This window comes from Channa argus, chromosome 2, assembly GCF_033026475.1.
Source record: "Channa argus isolate prfri chromosome 2, Channa argus male v1.0, whole genome shotgun sequence".
Taxonomy (NCBI): Eukaryota; Metazoa; Chordata; class Actinopteri; order Anabantiformes; family Channidae; genus Channa; species Channa argus.
Genome location: NC_090198.1, coordinates 133523 through 154513, shown reverse-complemented (window position 1 = coordinate 154513; position 20991 = coordinate 133523). Strand labels below are relative to the sequence as shown.

At 39.2% G+C, this 20991-nt stretch overlaps 1 protein-coding gene across 1 annotated transcript; it reads right to left on the bottom strand.

The window, feature by feature from the left end:
- Window positions 1-162: 162 nt before the first annotated feature.
- On the bottom strand, window positions 163-20022 carry tollip (toll interacting protein). Its single transcript, XM_067493439.1, has 6 exons — window positions 19851-20022; window positions 16818-16967; window positions 16342-16524; window positions 5444-5596; window positions 3688-3772; window positions 163-1311 (listed from the first exon to the last, which is right to left on the bottom strand). The coding sequence occupies exons 1-6, from the start codon at window positions 19881-19883 to the stop codon at window positions 1088-1090; spliced, it is 828 nt and encodes a 275-aa protein (XP_067349540.1). The 5' UTR covers window positions 19884-20022; the 3' UTR covers window positions 163-1087.
- Between the last annotated feature and the right edge of the window lie 969 nt (window positions 20023-20991).

Sequence of the window (20991 nt, the reverse complement as noted above, 5' to 3'; positions counted from 1 at the left end):
AATAATGAATATTAACAAAAAACACAATAAAGTGTATATTCTATGAGAAGGGCAAAATAAGTCATAACATTAAGATTTAGAAGATCTGGTCAGTTCATCTAAATTACAAAGTTGATCCAGATCTAGCAATGTAGATCTTAGCGCTTTAAGAAAGCTCCTGAAAGCGATTGACAGAGTTTATTACATTGTGTTGCGTAGCTGTGTTACACTGTTTCCATTTAGAAAGATAACCGTGTGGACAAATGTAGCTTTCAGGAATCTTTTTTTGTAAACCTCTATTTTCTTAGGTCATTTTATTCATTAACATATAGTTCTTTATAATTAAATACATTCATAATAGGTTATTCAATTTTGGATGCACTCAACGTTTGAAAGCTATTTAAGCAACAGAGGCTGCAGGTTACTACAATCAGGTTTCCACAAACAAAAACAACATCAATACAAACATTAGTTAGGTTACTAGATTAGTCTCTAAAAACAAAACTGTGCTGATCACAGGGTTTAATTTCCAGAGATATACAGACTGGGTTACCATGCATACAGTAAATAACATACAACAAAAAAACCTTTGGGCTAGTAAGATTTACATCACTCATGAATTCACACTATTGCCAACTTAGATTTTGTTGGTTAGTAGCTGTATACTGTTATTACTACTTTTTTGCACCAACTTATCATGGCAAATTCACTATGTAACCTACTTAGAAGGGAACATATTTTTGCCTGACATTTATTTTAATACTGTGAGTATTTATTTTGACACTGTGTACACAAATGGGGTTGGTCCTTAACTTCAAAGGGCTATTTTTGGGTTAAGCCATGGTTTTAGAGTTTAAATCAGGGTTAGGGGTTATGAATAGGGCAAGGGTTGTTGCAAGCCGTTGTATCCTTGGGATGGGTAAGGTTAGAGTTGACTACATTAGGTCAATTAGTTTTCTCACAACTAAATAAACCAACATGTTTGAATGCAAAAAATAAGAATTCTGTCTATGCCCCAGCAGGAAACATTTTATACATTTTATACATCTGTGTGCATGCATATGTGTGTGTAAAGCTGACATGTCCACTGTGAGCTTGTGTCCTCCAATTAGAGCTCCTCAGCCATCTGTAGAAGAGAGTTGATTGCAGCATCCTTGTTGCCCTGCTGTGCCTCCAGCACAGTGCGAACCACCTCCTTATCCAGGTTTGGGAACATGTCCTGCAGAGCCTTCAAGTCCTCCTCGCTGCAAGCTGGTCCCTGGCCCCCAACAGCTGGCATGGCTGCAGGCATCGCCATGGGCACCATGCCTTGGTTGTACACTGCAGGCACACCTAGCAACACAATCCACACACTGGTCATATAAGAGCTAGCTTTAGCGTAGAGCTGGAAAGGCAATGGTGCAGTTCACGAGCCACATGCAGCTCTTTGCCTGCTCCTCTGCAGCCTACGGCTGATATACCTAATCTGGTTTGACTTTGGTTATTCATAGCTTTCAGTCACAAGACTTTCACAGATACCTGGAGGACAAAAACACCAGAAACGCCATAGCAGAACAGATTTTTTAATTTTTAATCTTCCTCGCTCTTATAGCTTAAAGGACCCACCATCACATGTGTAGTTAGTATATACTTTTTGCCCCGTTATATATATGGGGCAAAAAAGTATTTAGTCGGCCACCGATTGTCTAAGTTCTCCCGCTTAAAATGATGACAGAGGTCTGTAATTTTCATCATAGGTACACTTCAACTGTCAAAGACAGAATGTAAAAAAAAATCCAGGAAATCACATTGTAGGATTTTTAAAGAATTTATTTATAAATTCCTGCGTAAAATAAGTATTTGGTCAATAACAAAAGTTCAACTTAATACTTTGTAATATAACCTTTGTTGACAATGACAGAGGTCAAACGTTTCCTGTAGGTCTTCACCAGGTTTGCACACACTGTGGCTGGTATTTTCGCCCATTGTTCCATGCAGATCTCTAGAACAAGTGATGTTTTGGGGCTGTCGCTGGGCAACACAGGCTTTCAATTCCCTCCACAGATTTTATATAGGGTTGAGGTCTGGAGACTGGCTAGACCACTCCAGGACCTTGAAATGCTTCTTACGGAGCCACTCCTTCGTTGCTCGGGCGGTGTGTTTGGGATCATTGTCATGCTGGAAGACCCAGCCATGTCTCATTTTCAATGCTCTCGCTGATGGAAGGAGGTTTTTGCTCAAAATTTCAGGACACATGGCCCCATTCATTCTTCCCTTAACACGTCCTGTCCCCTTTGCAGAAAAACAGCCCCAAAGCATGAGGTTTCCACCCCCATGTTTCACAGTGTTCTTGGGATGCAACTCAGCATTCTTCTTCCTCCAAACACGACTAGTTGAGTTGTTACCAAAAATTTCTATTTTGGTCTCATCTGACCACATGATATTCTCCCAATCCTCCTCTGGATCATCCACATGGTCACGGGCAAACTTTAGATGGCCCTGGACATGTGCTTGTAGGATTTGATTCCCTGTCAGCGTAGTGTATTACTGATGGTACAGTCACCAGGTCTCCCCGTGTAGTTCTGGGATTTTTGCTCACTGTTCTCATGATCAGTTTGACCCCACGGGATGAGATCAAGAGAGATTATCAATGACCTTGTATGTCTTCCATTTTCTAATAATTGCTCCCACAGTTGATTTATTCACACCAAGCTGCTTCCTATTGTAGATTCACTCTTCCCAGCCAGATGCAGGTCTACAATTTTGCTCCTGGTTTCCTGCGACAGCTCTTTGGTCTAGGCCATGGTTCAGTTTACAGTCTGACTGTTTGAGGCTGTGGTCAGTTGTCTTTTATACAGATAACGAGTTCAAACAGGTGCCATTAATACAGGTAACAATTGGAGGACAGAATAGCATTTTAAAAAAGAAGTTACAGGTTTGTGAGAGCCAGAAATCTTGCTTGCTTTTAGGTGACCAAATACTTATTTTACGCAGGAATTTATAAATAAATTCTTAAAAAAAAACCTACAATGTGATTTTTTTTCCACATACTGTCCCTCACAGTTGAAGTGTACATATGATGAAAATTATAGACCTCTGTCATCATTTTAAGCGGGAGAACTTGCACAATCGGTGGCTGACTAAATACTTTTTTGCCCTATTGTATATGGTTTGTTATCAAGCATATGTATGCCCTCCAGGTGTGTGGATGCATAAAGGTGTAAGTCTTTTGATAACTATCAGTTGGGTTTATGTGTCCCTAACCATGGACAATGTACACTCTGCCTCAAATACAGGGTACACCTCTGATATAAAGAGGCAGAATGTGCAGTCTTACTTTTAACGTAAAACCCATCCACATAGTCAAATTATAGGTGCACTTACAACAAAACCAGAAAATGTCTCGATTAGCATCCCAAATCAGCTGTGGCAATGATAATCAGTCACACGGCAAACACCTAAACCTTCATTCAAACACTGATTGTTATTTGACAGGTTATTCCTGGTGCCTTACCTTATTTAACACTAATGTGTTTTGTCCATTTCAGCCTGGTAGTTTTGCACTGGTAAATAGCTGATATTTTAAAAAAAACTGATCTGTATTGACACCAAAAAGGCTGAACTGAGAAATTGCTACATTATCCCATAGCTTGTTTTCATACACTGTGGTAAACAAAAGAACACAATATACTGTGTGTGTGTGTGTGTGTGTGAGAGAGAGTGTCTGACCTGCAATAGGAACATAGCCTACTCCTTGCTGATACACAGAGGGCATTAGGACAACAGGTTGAGTCATCACCCCTGCTGGCAAGGACTTGACACAAAGAGGCGACAAGGTTAGAAGATTTACAGCATGCTCTGAATGTGTATTAACATGCAATATCTACATTCACTGGCCACTTCATTACCTAATCCATTCTACAACTCTGCCATCTATTATGATCTCAATAATAAACACATAGTAGGATTAGAAGCTTTCTGACCATCTCAATTTATAAACTAAGGAATTATAACCTTGTAAATTTAAATTTTATTTCAGCTATATTGGATTGTAATATATTGAACGGGTGTACCTAATGAAGTGCTCAGTTAGTAAAAGTCCTAACAGTAATTCCAAACACTTTACACTCAGCAGCAAACCACTTCAATGCATTCATAAGATCATTCTCTGACACACTGTCAGATAAATTAATCCTCTATTAAATGTTTTATTATTAAATTATTTTGTTTGATTTAATGACTCTCTTTTGGCTATCTCTAAAAGTATGGAAAGTACAAGGAAAAAAAGGTATTCCAATTTGGTAAAATTCAGTCAATTAATTCAAACTAAGTAGGTGAGAAAGGTCTGCAAGTTTTGTTTTTTCTTTGGCTCTTTTGTAATTATCTGAATGAGTCATTACCGTGCTTTTGGCTCCCAGAGCATTAAAATGGCTTTGTGGTTTATTAGACAGATATTTTTCAGTCAACTTCTTCATCATCTCTTTTGGAAATTCCCCTGATTGTGCCATCTTAACAAGATGGCTTTTTTTCCCTTTTTAAATCAACTTTACAGAAGTTGGTTGTAGGTCTCACTAGATCTGTGATCTGATCCTAAATATCAACATATACAATATTTCTAAGCTGTCATGTTCCTCACAGCAGTCATGATATTTCATATTTTTATCAAGCACACCCATTAAACAAACTGGCTGATTAGTAAAAAGGGTAATGGCCACATTGTTTTAATAACTGATTGAACCATTTTTGGCATTAGAACGTAGCAGTATTCTGCTAAGGTTGGGGTTGGGCTCTGACTTGACCACTCAGAAAGGTGGACTGGATTTTTACAGCATTTTTCCTGCTGCATTGCCCAGCTTCTTCTGAGCTTCAGCTTGTGGAAAGCCACCCTTACATGATCCTGAAAAACACAAAACTCGGGAATTAATCGCAAGTGTTCCAGAGTCAGCAGAGCAGCTCCAAATCATAATTCTCCCTCCACTGTACTTGCTGGGTTGTTTTCTTGTTGGCACACAATTCTCATGTTTCATCTGTCTAAAAGAAATTTTTCCAGTAGTGTCGTGGAGAGTCCTCTTTGGTGTCCTGCCATTAAACATGTTCAATGTGCCCATTCAATGTTCTTTGAATGGTTGCTTCAGAAATCATAGGTATTCTGAGATCTCTTTTGTTGCGAGGCATGATTCACACCAGCTGACAATGTTTCATTGACTGATTGGACAATATTGCTAACATGTGACTTCAGTTGACGTTCAGTGGAATCAGACTCCAAGTCCGGCTATTACTTTTCCAGCATCACTTTGTATGTTTAGTGGGTGTGTACAGTAAAGACATGAAAGATTATGACTTTTTGTGTTTTGTTATTTAGAATTATTGTATTTGTTGACGTTTGTTAGCAGATCAGATCACATGTCATGACCAATTTATGCACAAAACCAGGAAATTGCAAACGGCTGTGTGCCAAGGGTGACACATGTGTAGTTTTACTTACAGCAAAAGACATCACCAAGTTGATCATGCCCTCTTTATCATCGCCCTGTCTGCCACTAAGGCTGAACCACTCATCCACCACTTTGCCCTCCCGCAGGACGTCAGGGATGGTGACGTGAGTCCACGCTATCCTGTCATCCATGGAGAATGCTCTCTTGGGTCAGCAAACACATGTAAAATATATGGTGATAAGAATTCATGGTACATACAATACACATGCAAATGCAACCTCTAGGGGACACAAGCCAGTGTCTTCTTTTGGCAGTCCTAAGTCTGCATAAATGCAGAAGGTTTTGTCAGAAAAGGCATCCAGTGTAAAACACATGCCAAATTAAACATGCGAATCATAACTTCCACACCAAAAATGACTCCCATACTGGATCGTTCGGGGCCTGTTAACAACAACCGCCACCAATTCTGTTGACCTACAGAGTACCGGTGGAAATTGGGCCGCTGTTGGTCAAAGAAGGAGAGGAGGAAGGCATGTTCATAGGCAAAGAGACGAGGAAAGCTAAGACTGTAAGACTGAAACTAGGGACTTTCAATGTTGGGACTATGACAGGGAAGGCTAGAGAGTTGGTTGACATGATGCAAAGAAGGAAGGTGGATATACTGTGTGTCCAGGAGACGAGGTGGAAAGGTAGCAATGCTAGAAGCTTAGAAACAGGGTTCAAGGGTGTTTTACCATTGGTTGGATAGCAAGAAAAATGGAGTAGGAGTTATCCTGAAAGAGGAGTTTGTGAGGAATGTCCTAGAGGTGAAAAAATATCAGACAGGTTGATGAGTCTGAAGTTGGAAATTTAAGGCGTGATGTTCATTGTTAGAGGTTATGCCCCACAGGTAGGATGTGAGTTAGAAGAGAAGGAGAAATTCTGGAGTGAGTTAGATGAAGTGATGCAGAACATCCACAGAGGTGAGAGAGTGGTGATTGGTGCAGATTTCAATGGGCATGTAGGTGAAGGGAACAGAGGTGATGAGAATGTGATGGGCAGGTTTGGTCTTCAGGACAGGAACGCAGAAGGACAGATGGTGGTAGACTTTGCAAAGAGGATGGAAATGGCTGTAATGAACACTTTCTTTCATAAGAGACAGGAACATAGGCTGACATATAAAAGCGGAGGTAGAAGAACTCAGGTGGACGACATCTTATGTAGACGTTGCAATCTAAAAGAGAGATCAGTGACTGTAAAGTATTGGTAGGGGAGAGTTTAGCGAGACAACACAGGATGGTGATGTGTAAAATGATTCTGGTGGTGAGGAAGATGAAGAGGACAAAGGCAGAAAAGAGGATGAAGTGGTGGAAATTGAAAAAGGAAGAATGTTGTGTAGTTTTCAGAGAGGAACTGAGACAGACTCTGGGTAGTCTGGAGGTGGTTCCAGATGACTGGACAACTACAGCTGATGTGATCAGGGAGACAAGTAGGAGGATACTCTGTTTGTCATTGGGAAAGAAGAAAGTGGACAAGGAGACTTGATGGTGGGACGAGGAAGTTCAGGAGTGTATTCAGAGAAAGAGGTTAGCTAAGAAGAAGTGGGACACTGAGAGGACTGAAGAGAGTAGACAGGAGTACAGGGAGATACAGCGTAAGGTGAAGGTAGAGGTGGCAAAGGCCAAACAAAGAGCATATGAGGACTTGTATGTTAGGTTGGACACTAAAGAGGGAGAGGTGGATTTGTACAGGTTGGCCAGACAAAGAGATAGAGATGGGAAGGATGTGCAGCAGGTTAGTGTGATTAAAGATATGGATGAAAATGAATTGACAGGTGCCAGGAGTGTGATAGGACGATAATAATAATAATAATAATAATAATAATAATAATAATAATAATTCATTTTATTTATAAAGCACTTTAAGCTTGTTGACATATCTCAAAGTGCTACACAAGTAGATTAAAAGCAAGAACAAAATATAAAAGTAAAACGTGTAAAGCATATAAAACATAAAATAACAGCAAAAAAACTTAATGATCACTTTAAAATGCTTTTCTGAACAGAAAAGTCTAACTTTTTTTGAAACAGTCCACGGTCTGTGGTGCCCTCAAGTTCTCAGGCAAAATGTTCCAGAGCCGTGGAGCTGCTGCTGAGGAAGCATGATCATCCATTGTGTGGAGTTTGTAGTACTCCAGGAGGATAGCCCATCAAGTCCGCAACAGCAGAGACACCCGGAGCCTGTGGCAGGGGATACAGACCATTACGGACTACAGGCCCCCACCGCGGACCTGTGACAGCAACATCTCTCTGCTGAACGAGGTTAACACCTTCTTCGCTCGCTTCGAGAAACAAAACTTCTCCACTGTACAGAAAACGCCACCTCCTCCCGGTGACCAGGTGTTGACGCTGACCCCAGACAGTGTGAGGAGATCCTTCAGCAGGATCATGCACGTAAAGCTCTGGGTCCTGACAACATTCCTGGGCGTGTACTGAGAGATTGTGCAGCAGAACTCACCAATGTCTTCACAGACATTTTCAACATCTCTCTATGTCAGGCTGTTGTACCCACATGGTTCAAAGCTACCATCCTCATTCCAGTCCAGAAGAAGTCGTCTTCATCCTGCTTCAATGATTACAGTCCAGTTGCACTTACTCCTATTATCATGAAGTGCTTTGAACTTGAGTCATGCACCATATCAAGTCTGCCCTCCCCCCCTCCCTGGACCCCTTCCAGTTTGCATATTGGTCCAACCTCGACCGAGGATGCCATCACAACAGATCATAAGCGACTATTTACAACTGCTGTCCACTCAGTACTCACACATCTAGATAAAAGGACTCATACGTCAGAATGCTGTTCATAGACTTCAGTTCAGCATTCAACACTATCATCACTCAACAGCTCATCCACAAACTGGTGCAGCTGGGCCTCAACACTTTGATGTGCAACTGGCTGTTGGACTTTCTAACTGGAAGACCTCAAGCAGTTTGGGTCGGCAGTAACACATCCAGCACCATCACACTAAACACTGGGGTCCCCCAAGGATGTGTGCTGAGCCCCCAATTCTCTTCACTCTGCTGACCCACGACTGCACACTGTCTCACAACTCCAACCTCTTTATTAAGTTTGCGGAGGACACGACTGTGGTGGGTCTCATTAGCAACAAAGTTGAGAAAAACTACAGAAGTGAGGTGAGATGCCTGGCCAGGTGGTGCAGTGACAACAATCTCTCTCTCAATGTGAAGAAGACGAAGGAGATTGTTGTTGAATTCAGGAGAGCGCACACTTAGCATGCTCCTCTAACCATCAACGGTGCGACTTTGGAGAGGGTGAGCAGCACCAAGTTCCTGGGTGTGCACATCACAGAGGACCTCTCCCGGAATGAAAACACTGCAGCACTAGCCAAAAAAAAAAAAATCACAGCAGCATCTCTACTTCCTCCGCAAACTAAGAAGAGCCAGAGCTCCGCCCCCCATCATGTACACCTTCTACAGAGGCACTATCGAGAGCCTTCTGACGAGCTGCATCACTTTTTGTGTATGGGGCCTGCAACGCCTCCTGCTGGAAGACTCTACAACGCATAGTGAGAGCAGCTGAGAAGATCATTGGTGTCTCTCTCCCCTCCCTCCAGGATATTTATGGAACCCGTCTCATCCGCAAAGCCCTCTGCATTGCAGGTGATCCCACTCACCCGTCACACAGCTTCTTCAGCCTGCTGCCATCAGGGAGGAGACTGCGGAGTCTACAGGCCAGGACCAGCAGACTGAAGGACAGCATCATTCATCAGGCTGTCAGGAACTCGCTCCCGAACTATACAACTATACATTTATATTTGATTTAGATTTTTAGGGTCTACTGTTAGTATTATCTGTATGAACGATGGATCAGAGAGTAACACAATTTTAATTCTCTGTATGTATGTACTGTACATGTGGAAAAAATGACAATATAAAAAAAAAAAAATTGACTGGACTTGAAAAGATACAATCTGTTTCAAAAATTTCAATCTGGCTTCCGCCCCTCCAACAGCATAGAGACAGCCCTGGTCAGAGTCACCAATGACCTCCTAATGGCTGCTGACCAGGGCTTCCCATCAGTTCTCATTCTTCTGGATGTCACTGCCACATTTGATACAGTAGACCAGAAAATTCTCCATTGTCTACAGCATATTGCTGGATTTTCTGGGTCTCTTTGAATGATACAATGAATATTGAAGGAGTACTTCGAAGAGTTGATCAATAAGGTATATGAAAGGGAACTAAGAGTGACTGGTGTGGAGCAGGAAGTAGCGAAGATTAGAAAGAGTGAAGTGAGGAGGGCTTTGAGGAGCATGAAGAGTGGAAAGGCAGTTGGTCCTGATGACAAACCTGTGGAGGTATGGAAGTGTCTAGGAGAGGTGTCATTAGAGTTTCCTTATAGTTTGTTTTAACAAGATCTTGGAGAGTGAGAAGATGCGCGAGGAATGGAGGAGAAGTGTACTGGTGCCAATTTTTAAGAACAAGGGAGATGTGCAGAGCTGTGGCAACTACAGAGGAATAAAGCTGATGAGCCAAACAATGAAGTTGTGGGAAAGAGTAATGGAAGCTCGGCTCAGGGCAGAGGTGAACATTTGTGAGCAGCAATATGGTTTCATGCCTAGAAAGAGTACAACAGATGTAGTATTTGCTTTGAGGATGCTGATGGAGCAGTACAGAGAGGGTCATAGGGAGTTGCATTGTGTCTTCGTAGATTTAGAAAAAGCGTATGACAGGGTGCCGAGAGAGGAGCTGTGGTATTGTATGAGGACGTCTGGAGTGGCAGAGAAGTATGTTAGAGTGGTGCAGGACATGTATGAGAGCTGTAAGACAGTGGTGAGGTGTGCTGTAGGTGTGACAGAGGAGTTCAAGGTGGAGGTGGGTCTGCATCAAGGATCGGCTTTGAGCCCCTTCTTGTTTGCTCTGGTGATGGACAGACTGACAGATGAGGTTAGACAAGAATCTCCCTGGACTATGATGTTTTAAGATGACATTGTGATCTGTATTGAGAGCAGGGAGCAGGTGGAGGAAAATCTAGAGAGATGGAGGTCTGCTCTGGAAAGCAGAGGGATGAGGGTTAGCCACAGTAAGACAGAATACATGTGTGTGAATGAGAGGGACCCAAGTGGAACGGTGAGGTTACAGGGAGCAGAGGTGAATAAGGTGAAGGACTTTAAGTACTTAGGGTCAACAGTTCAGAGCAACGGCGAGTGTGGAAAAGAGGTGAAGAGGCGAGTGCAGGCAGGTTGGAACAGTTGGAGAAAAGTGTCAGGTGTGTTGTGTGATCAAAGAGTCAGTGGCACTGAAGAAAAGACAGGAGGCAGAGCTGGAGGTAGCAGAGCTTAAGATGTTGAGGTTCTCTTTGGGAGTGACGATGATGGAAAGGATCAGGAATGAGTCCATCAGAGGGACAGCTCATGTTAGATGTTTCAGAGATAAAGTCAGAGAGGCCAGATGAGGTGGTTTGGACATGTTCAGAGGAGAAAATGCATATATCGGTAGAAGGATGCTGAGGTTAGAGCTGCCAGGCAGGAGGTCTAGAAGAAGACCAAAGAGGAAATTTATGGATATATTGAGAGAGGACATGAAGTTAGTTGGTAAAAGAGAAGAGGATGCAGAGAATAGGGTTAGATGGAGGCGCATGATTCGCTGTAGTGACTACTGAAAAGGAACAGCCGAAAGGAAAAGAAGATACAATTACACTTGCAAAAAGTAACAAACCCCAAAATGCAAGGCTGTGAAGACACAAAGAGAACAGACTGCATCATTAAAACCATAACTATAATTTCCAATCTGCTAATCTCACTCCCTGGTTGCTTCAAGTGCTTATAAAAGGCTGAAAATCAGTCAGCATTCCAAGTCCTTGCACACCCCTACTTTTTTTTTTTTTACATTTACACACAATGGGGTGTTATAACATTGAACATTGGTATCAAATGACCAGGAATTTTTCAGCTTCAACAGGATCAAAGCAGTTGTGTCAGTGCTAATTAATACGCAAGTTAATATGTAAAAATATTGGACACTAATGACTTTTTAGTTCAAATTCAGTGCAGGCATAAGTAGTAATGTAGTAATGCTGAGTATCCTACACATTTGGTCCATAACTACCAACTTTATTAATATACCTTTAATGGCACATCAAAATAAATAAAACACAGTTCCACTTCCTGTTCTAAAATATCCTTAAACTATTTTATAGATGGTTCAAATCATTTGTGTTTTTTTGTTTTTATTTACATTGTGCTTAAGAAATCTTCTGTAACTCCAACTTTCTTTCTCCACTGTAGCATCCTGACTTCATCTCACACCTGTCTCACCTCTGCATTCACTCTCTGAAATATTATATGCCGCTGCTATAAAGTTCAGTAAACACTGTAGGCTCCACAAGTGGCTTTAGCTGTTATGAGTATTTGTACTTGTGCACTGCTGTGTCTGTGTCACGCTGAAATTACACCATCAAACTGGTAGTTGACTGTGGGGTTTCTGTGCCATTGTAGGGAGTTTTTTTGGCGTTCTACAAACAGTCAGTAAAACTGAATGGATTATGTTCGAGAAATTTAGAAGAATCTCATTTAGCCTGAAAAAAAATCTTAAAAATGTACAAAAAAAGCTCTCCATGATTCCAGAACAGCATATTATTAGAGGAAAACAAGAACAACCCCCGGTTTCTGTTCAGCACTGTAGCCAGGCTGACTAAGAGCCATAGTTCTGTTGAGCCTAGTTTTCCCTTAACTCTGAGCAGCAATGACTTCATGACCTTCTTTATGAATAAAACTGTAGCTATAAGATAAAGATTTCACCAAATCCTCCCCCCAAATATTACAGATAGATCTTCACGTACAACAGTGCTAGAGTCATCAATAAGGCCCCAATTCCTCTTAGACTTTACCCATAGATCTCGGTGAGCTAACTTCAATTATTACCCCATCTAAACCAACCCTAACCTGTCTGCTAGACCCTATTCCAACTAGACTGCTCAAGGAAGCTTTACCCTTAATAGATAAGTTTGTATTAGATGTCATTAATCTATCTTTAAAAACAGACTTTATATCACAGGCCTACCTAAGGTAGCTGTAATTAAACCACTACTTAAAAAAACCCTACTCTTAAAAAATACCAATATCTAATCTCCCCTTTATTTCTAAAATCCTTGAAAAAGTAGTTGCAAAACAATTATGTGATCACCTTTACAGGAATATTTAGTATGAAGGCTTTCGGTCAGGATTTAGAGTTCATCATAGTACAGAAACAGCACTGGTAAAAGTCACCAACGATCTTCTCATGGCCTCAGATAATGGACTCATCTCTATACTTGTTCTGTTAGATCTTAGTGCTGCATTCGCTAACATTGATCACAACATTTTATTACAGAGACTGGAACATGAAATTGGGATTAAAGGAACTGCACCAGGTTGGTTTAAATCTTATTTATCTGATAGACTTTATTTGTTCATGTAAATGATGAATCCTCCATGCACACAAAGGTTAGCTATGGAGTTCCACAAGGCTCTGTGTTAGGACCAATACTTTTTACTTTATATATATATATATATATATATATATATATATATATATATATATATATATATATATATATATATATATGTCTCCTTTAGGCAACATTATTAGAAAACGCTCCATAAATTTCCACTGCTATGCTGATGATACCCAGCTATATTTATCTATGGAACCAGACGAAAAATAATCAGGTAATCAAGCTTCAAGCATGCCTACAAGACATAAAGGCCTGGATGTCCAACAATGTTTTACTTCTAAACTCAGACAAAACTGAAGTCATAGTATTTGGGCCCAAAAATCTCAGAAATATGATGTCCAACCATGTTGTTACTCTAGATGGCATAAGTCTGGCCACTAGTACTACTGCAAGAAACCTTGGAGTTATATTTATCCAGGATTTGTCCTTTACCTCACATATAAAACAAATCTCTAGAACAGCCTTCTTCCACCTACGGAAAATTTGCCAAAATTAGGAGCATCCTGTCTCAAAGTGATGCCAAAAAACTAGTCCATGCATTTTTTACTTCTAGGTTGGACTAGTGTAATTCCCTACTTTCAGGATGGGCTGACTGGAACCAGCAAGAGAGATCATATTTCACCTTCACTAGCTTCTCTCCATTGGCTTCCTATTAAATCTAGAATAGAATTTAAAACCCTGCTTCTTACATATAAAGCTCTGAATGGTCAGGCTCCATCATATATAGAAGACCTCATAGTTCCATATCATCCCAGTAGACCACTTTGATCTCAGAATCCAGGCCTACTTGTGGTTACTAGAATTTCCAAATGTGGAATGGGAGGCAGAGTCTTTAGCTATCAAGCTCCTCCCCTGTGGAACCAGCTCCCAGTTCAGGTTCAGGAAGCAGACACCCTCTCTACTTTCTACTAGTCTTAAAACCTTCCTCTTTAATAAAGCTTATAGTAAGTTATAGTTATTCTGCTATAGGCTTAGACTGCTGGTGGACTAAGCTCCTGAGCTCCTTTCCTCATCTTGACCCTATCTCCTCTCAGCCCACAATTGTCACGACTATTTTGACATTAACGCTGTGTGTTTTCTCCCATAGTTGTCTTTGTCCTTCTCTGTCTCCCTCTCTCTGTCCCTTTCTGCAGGTTGTTGGGTTCTCTCTATACATCTTTATAGTTTTGACTTTATTCTGTAAAGTGCCTTGAGATGACCTTGTTGTGAATTGGCGCTATATAAATAAAGTTGAATTGAATTGAATCATGTTGGAGATAACAGATGGTAAACTGTATTTACTTACTGAAATATTGCAAAGGAGAAAAGAGAGCACAGGTCAGATGAAACTGTCCATAGACCATTGAACTGATTGATGCCGAAGGACTGAGTGGAAGAATAAGTCATTTCAGTCCCTATTGCTTACACATAGTTACGGCTTTTGCAAGAGAAAAGCTCAAATTTGACAAAAATATAAAGTCAAGCTTGAAAGAAAGCGACTGTGGTTCAGGAGAAGGAGCAGCAGACCCCCAATTCCTGAGTTGCTGGTTTTATTCCCACCTCCTCCTGTCACATGTCAAAGTGTCCTGGAGTAAGACACTGAACCCCACTGAAGTAGTTGCTCCGAGTGAGTGAAGACCATCTGCATGGCAGATAACTAATACTTTCATCATTTCCTGCCCTTGAAATGTCCTTTGTGTGTTTGCAATTTTGTTGCAAGAGGTGGCAAATTTCCTTAACTTAAGCAGTGCAAAGCGAGTTGTCAGTGTTACTGCGTTGACATATAAAGAGCCAAATCTGTTTGTGAAGCAGCGCCTCTGCTGCGCTCTGCTGGGCAAACAAGCAAACTAAAAAAAAAAAAAAAAAACACTGCACAGAAACAATAGAACGATACCTAAATTGTGAATATATGCTTTATAATAACTCCTTTATAACCAATAAATGCAAACAATTACTGATCTTGGTGAAGCAGTTTGTAAGATTTTTAATAGGCAACTACGTGCAACCATTTACTGTGTTTACCTTGATTAAATTGTGAGAAAATAATAACAGGCAACTACAAAATAACCACACATTGTTTAGAACCCAGTATGCTGCCTGTAAAACCAGACAAGTTAGATTACCAGGTCTTATTATTCCCATGTGCCTGGAAACTTCTTTCCAACAGTATTTTTTTTTGGTTTTACACTGCTGTAGTGAAATGATACAATATTAAACATTAGAATTAAGGCTGAAAAGGTCTTGAAATGATGTGACCATTAGAACTACACCAAACAATTACAGTAATGGACAACTATTCTTTCACACCATAGAAAAAGAGATGGAGCCTGGTTCCGGTTTTCTCTGGCATTTACAAATAAAGCCTACAAATTTGAAGTGCAAACTTGATATTATTGTAACATGGTTAAACTTCAGAGTGAAAAAATGCTGATGTATTATGTATTAACCTGTTGCTCTTTAAGGTCAGCATGTCTGGCAGCATGCTGCTTTGCCGAATTAGATGTGTTGGATTTCTTGGTTTTCATAGGTTTAAACATCTTTTAAAGATGGGTTTTGTAGTGTCTGTTTGGTTGCTCTGACTGTAGGCTACATAAAATAAATAAATAATGCCATATTCACTTTGTCCACCAATCCCCCAGTTGCTCCTCTAGTCGCATTTCGAAGTTTCCTTGAGCAAGAAACTCAACCCCAACTTAGTTGCTTGCGGTGAGTGTTAGCCACTGTGTGTGTGATTGTCAGTGCGAATGAATATGAAGCAGTGTAAAGTGCTTTGAGTGCCAATAGTTAGAAAAACGCTAGAGAAGGCAACAGGTTTTTCTTAAAATGCAGTTATTCTTACAGTACAGCTATTAATACGACAAGAAATAGTTTCTAAGGGTAGAGTAATGCAAAACTTTTTTAACAGTCTTTGAAAGCAAATTTCCTAGTGAGATGCTGCCAACATTATCTGGATTTTATCCTTTGAGCCCTCTAGTACAATGTCTGTATTATAGCTATGAGCTTGTGCATATAGAATCCTGGTCTGTCCCGAATCTTCGAAGGATTGCAAGCAAAACAATGTTCCCCCCAGAGTTTCACACATGAGGACTTTTTGTAATCGGCCAATCTTCTGCTGTGTGTTACGTGTGAAATGCCATTCCGGACAATGTCTGAGGTTGAATTCTCGTAACGCTGTCCAGAGTTCATATGTGAAACAGGCATAATTGTACCATTTCCAGAAACAGTCCAGGCCAGAATTCTGGCAACCTGCCATAAGACTTTAACTTGTTTCACATTCAAGCAGAGACATCAAATATAAAAAATATAAAAAGGTCCACTATGCTAGGATTATACATTATATACATTAAATTTCCCCAACTTTTTCCGACACTATAATTAAGAACATCTAAAACCTTTCATCAGCAATAAGCCATATTGGAAAAATTATTTGAAAAACTGACACAGTTCCACGTTTTGTCATTTGCAAAAACCTCACCTCATCAAAGATTTCCAGATAGAAGGAGTCCACACCAGGAGGAACAGTGCACTGGATAACCTTGTTCCAGCGGGGGTTTTTGGCTCCATTGTGGGCAGTCGGTGTCTCATACACTGCATAGCCTAACCGGATCCTACAATATGGATCCATCCGAGTCATCCCGTAGTTTTTAGCTAGCTTGGCCTACACGGCAAGACAAACAGGGTGACTTTAGTTAGGTGAGATGCTCATGTTAATACACAGGTAGTCTTGTTTATAAAACAGTTTTAATAACAAAATCAGAATACAGATAGTTAGCTATAACCTTAGTTTAAGTTTTTATTTCTTTTTCTACAGAAGTGAAGACTAATGAGGTGGCACAAGGTATAAAAATATAAGAGTAAATCCAACTTACAGCCAAATTCAAAATTCAAAATGAAAAATATTGAAAGAGACTTGTAAAGAAACTGTCATATTTTTACCAAACTGACACTTACCTGAACCACAGTAATGCTGAGCCGCCCTACAGCACCGATGGAGCCTCCATACTGCATCTGCCTTGCTGCCTGGGCATCCAGCTGAACCTGCTGCTGCTGCTGGGTTGGTGTGATCCTCAGAAAACTCTGGGGAAGCTCCCCAATATAAACCTGAACACATATACATACAGGGATTCAGACTAGGCATGGGAAATTAATGCATAATAATGACTAGAGAAACGACTAGAGACTAATTATTAGATAACTAGACTTATAATTTACTTAAACATTAACAGGTTTATTCCCACAACTGGTATAACAGGGTTTCTGCAGGTTAAATTAATGACTTTACGACCGTTTAAAATAACTTTGAATGTAATTTAAAACCTATTTCATACCTACAAAAAAAGAAATATGAAGGAAGCTAAGAAAATGTAAAGCTGTAAAATGTAAAGAGTATTAACATTAATGCACTAAAGCGAAAGCTGACTGTATGTAGGTTACTGTACGGTCTCTATTTAGCCCAGTTTAGCACAAATCTCAAAGCTGAGCAAATTCTGGTGGACTTTCTGTCTGACAGCAGCCCACACTCCCAAACCCAACCCTTTCCTCTGCCAAGAATAGCTATCTGCTCAGCAGAGAATAACATGAGATCCTTGGAAACAACACATGGAAATTAGCCTAAGCCTACAACCTGGCATGTTTACATTCAAGTGATACTTTCATGTAACATCTTTATTTATATAGCGCCAATTCAAAACAAAGTCATCTCAGGGCACTTTACAGAATAAAGTAAAGATTATAAAGATATATAAAGAGAACCCAACAATTCCCCCTGGAGCAAGCCATAGGCAACAGTGGAGAGGAAAAACTAGAGAGGACAGAGTGTCAGTAATAGTTACTGATTTCTATACCCTTCAGTCTTGTTAAAGCCTAACCATTAATTCATGTCAGAGTTATTTTTCATCTAAATTTTAGTTAATCAAAGTAAAACAGTTAAATCTTATTTATGAGGAGTTGATCATGCTGATATATAATCACTGTGAAAAAAAACTTCTGTTGACCTGTACTGTCTTACACAGAGAGGTGATACTGTAATTAGCTCAGCTTTACTGATATAAAAAAATAATCAACGCAACACAACAAGAAGATCATACAGTTGAATCAGCATATATTGTCACAGACACAGATTTAAACCTTTCTCATTTGTGTCAACACAACCAAAACGTAAAAGCTCCTAAAGTTCTCAAACAACATACATTAACTCTGGTATAACAACATTTTTACTAGATGGCTAAATATCTTCTGACTCAACTATAAAGTAGAATTTGTTACCATGAATAACCATCCAAAACATTGACATTACCTGCAGGCACTCTGCACCTGTTGGTGTGTACAGTGAGTGACTGTCTGCTATTTACTGATATCTGTAACAACGAAAAATCTGCAAATAAATCAGCTAATTGTATTAGCAAGATGAACAATATCACAATGTAGATGTTCATTAAATGTACATCTAATAATAATTTGGAATAACACTTCTGCCTGTATATAACTTATTACAGATGTACAGATATTAAACTACAAATCTGTCAGATACACATTTAATAAACATGTTATATTTTACTGATGTTCAAATAATTTAATTGTTTTGTCATGACCTGTGATCAGTATTTATGCTCCACTATAACACTGTAGTATTTCTGTCTTTTCAATACACAAAAAATAAGGGGCAGGACTTGACATTACCCTTGCCTGTGTGCCTGACAAGTACACTTGATCTGGCAAGTTAAAATTAAATATGATGATCTGCAGTGTTTCCCCAAACATTGATTTATGCTCACAAACTGGTTAAAATCTTATTTCATTGTAGAGCACCATAACTTCACGACACAACCAAATAACTAAACAGAACTGAAAGGTGCATCAACAAACAAACAGACACAGACTTTATACCTCTTCACCTCTAAAAGATCAAACTCTGCTGCAGTAGAAAGAAGCTGCCTGAACTTTGTTCTTAACCAGATTATTTTATATTTAACCCCCCGAGCAATTCACCTGTACTGTGTTTAATTTTAATGAGTAGTAAACCATTTTTCTCATCATCTCACCAATAAAACACACTCTTCTACAACATAGTGCTTTTAAATGTCACCAAAAAATCGAACTAGTAAATTGAAATAAACCCAAAAGTCTTCAATGTGAGCAGCTGTCCAAAACGTCATCTGTGTCAACTCCATGTTCACAAAGACATCCATAAAATCTGGGATATTAACATTTTACCAGATGGCTTTAAATTTTACGACTGTTAAAACTGAACTATAAAGTAAGCTATTTTACTATGAACAACAATGCAAAACAGTGCTAAGACTGTTTTGGGTATTTCTAAACACAAAAACAAGAATAATCTGTGCAATAACGTCGCTTTATAACGCAACTTATCTCTTAACTGACGAATCAAAGTCCATTTTAGCGTTGTCTTACATAGTTTACATTTTTGTGCCTTGTCTTGTCCATTATAAATGGCGCTCTATCACTGATGACACTGGAATACCGGCAACAAAATAAATTAATAAAATGGCTGTTCAAAGAAATATGAACTGATAAGAATTTGTGAAGGTGAAGAAAAGGTGAAGCTTTTGATGAAAAACGAAAATGGAATGAAAACGTCTCTAATTAAAAGCATCGACGTCAGTTAACTTAAATTTAAATTAACGAGGCTGGAGTACCGAATTACCAAACGGAGATTAAGAGTTAGGAAGAACCCCAGGAAGTTTTTTGGCTGCTCAGCGTTATTCTGTACAAATGGGCATTTTACTGACGTTAAACCCGAATGTCAAGCCAGCTAACTTCATCAGGATATTAAACTTACTGTCACTGGATTTGGTCATGTCAGCGATGTTGGCCTACGTGTGCTGCAATATACTGCTGTTTAATGACTGAACTTTGTTAGTTATCAGACATGTTGACAATTTACACCCCAGCTAGTTCCGCATAGCTTTCTGTCTATGAGTGCTACTATAGCGAGAAATTAAACCCGAGACCACAGTGTACCTGTCCCCGCTGAGTGCTGATAGTGGTCGCCATGCTGTCTTTTCAGGTTGTGGTCGATTAGATTCTGCAGTGCTTTTATTTTTTTTATTTTATCGCAGACGTGGTTTTACCACATTAAATAATAACAGACTATGGCCAAATGAGATTTGACCCGGAAGTTGTTTTTTTTTAAGAAAACTTTATTTACAAACGAGCAAAGTGCAAATAAAGAACGGAAGTGCAAATGATGCAACTAAAGGAAGAGCCAGAATTCGGCTGGAAAATTTTTTTTTCAGTACTTAGAACAAACAGGATTAATAAGTAGATTTTAAACTCTCATCCATCCCAGGCAGTAGAAAATATATTAATATAAATGATAGAGTAATAATGCATAAGTTTTAGAATAAAGAATAATTTAAAATACAAAAATAATAATAATAATAATAAATTTTACCCTAACCTTAACACCAGGATTTGTTAAACATTAGAATTTAAATAACAGGGACTGAGATAATTTAAATATTTTTCTGCCGTTCTTGTTAAGCCTTTTTTATACATTTCAGCAACTTAAAGTATTTGACAAATGAATGAACAAGTTAAGAGGGATTATTACCGTTTCATTACCAAGTATGTGTATGATTTTGACCCCAAATAATCACATGATTCACAAGGGCTGAAATCTGTCCATCCAAGTTATTCATAAAATAGATAATATGAAGTTACACTATCAAAAGCATCTTCAAAAAGAAAATGCACTGTGACTGTTTTAGCACTGAAAGGATTTTACAAGCAATGCTGAACAAAGCTGAACCATTTTTTCTAAAACAGCTGAAACCTTTGTTTTTGCTATAGTATATATAGTATAGTATAGTAATTATTAGATAAACTATTTAAAAATAGCCAAAAGTTTTATTATAAAAATGTAAAAAAGCTCAAATTTGTAAAATAACAAAAGAAAGAAAAATTAGCAGGATTGAAGCTTTATTCATTTAAAAATCTCCTTACCTCAAGTAGCTGCAACATGAAACAGTTGCATGAAAATACTGGAAACAGCTGGTTGCAGAGTTTAAACACAAGAATAGTGGAATGTATAAAATACTATTTTATTACAAACAATCATGTTATTATTGAAATCTCAATAGGTCAAATTATGTACAGAACC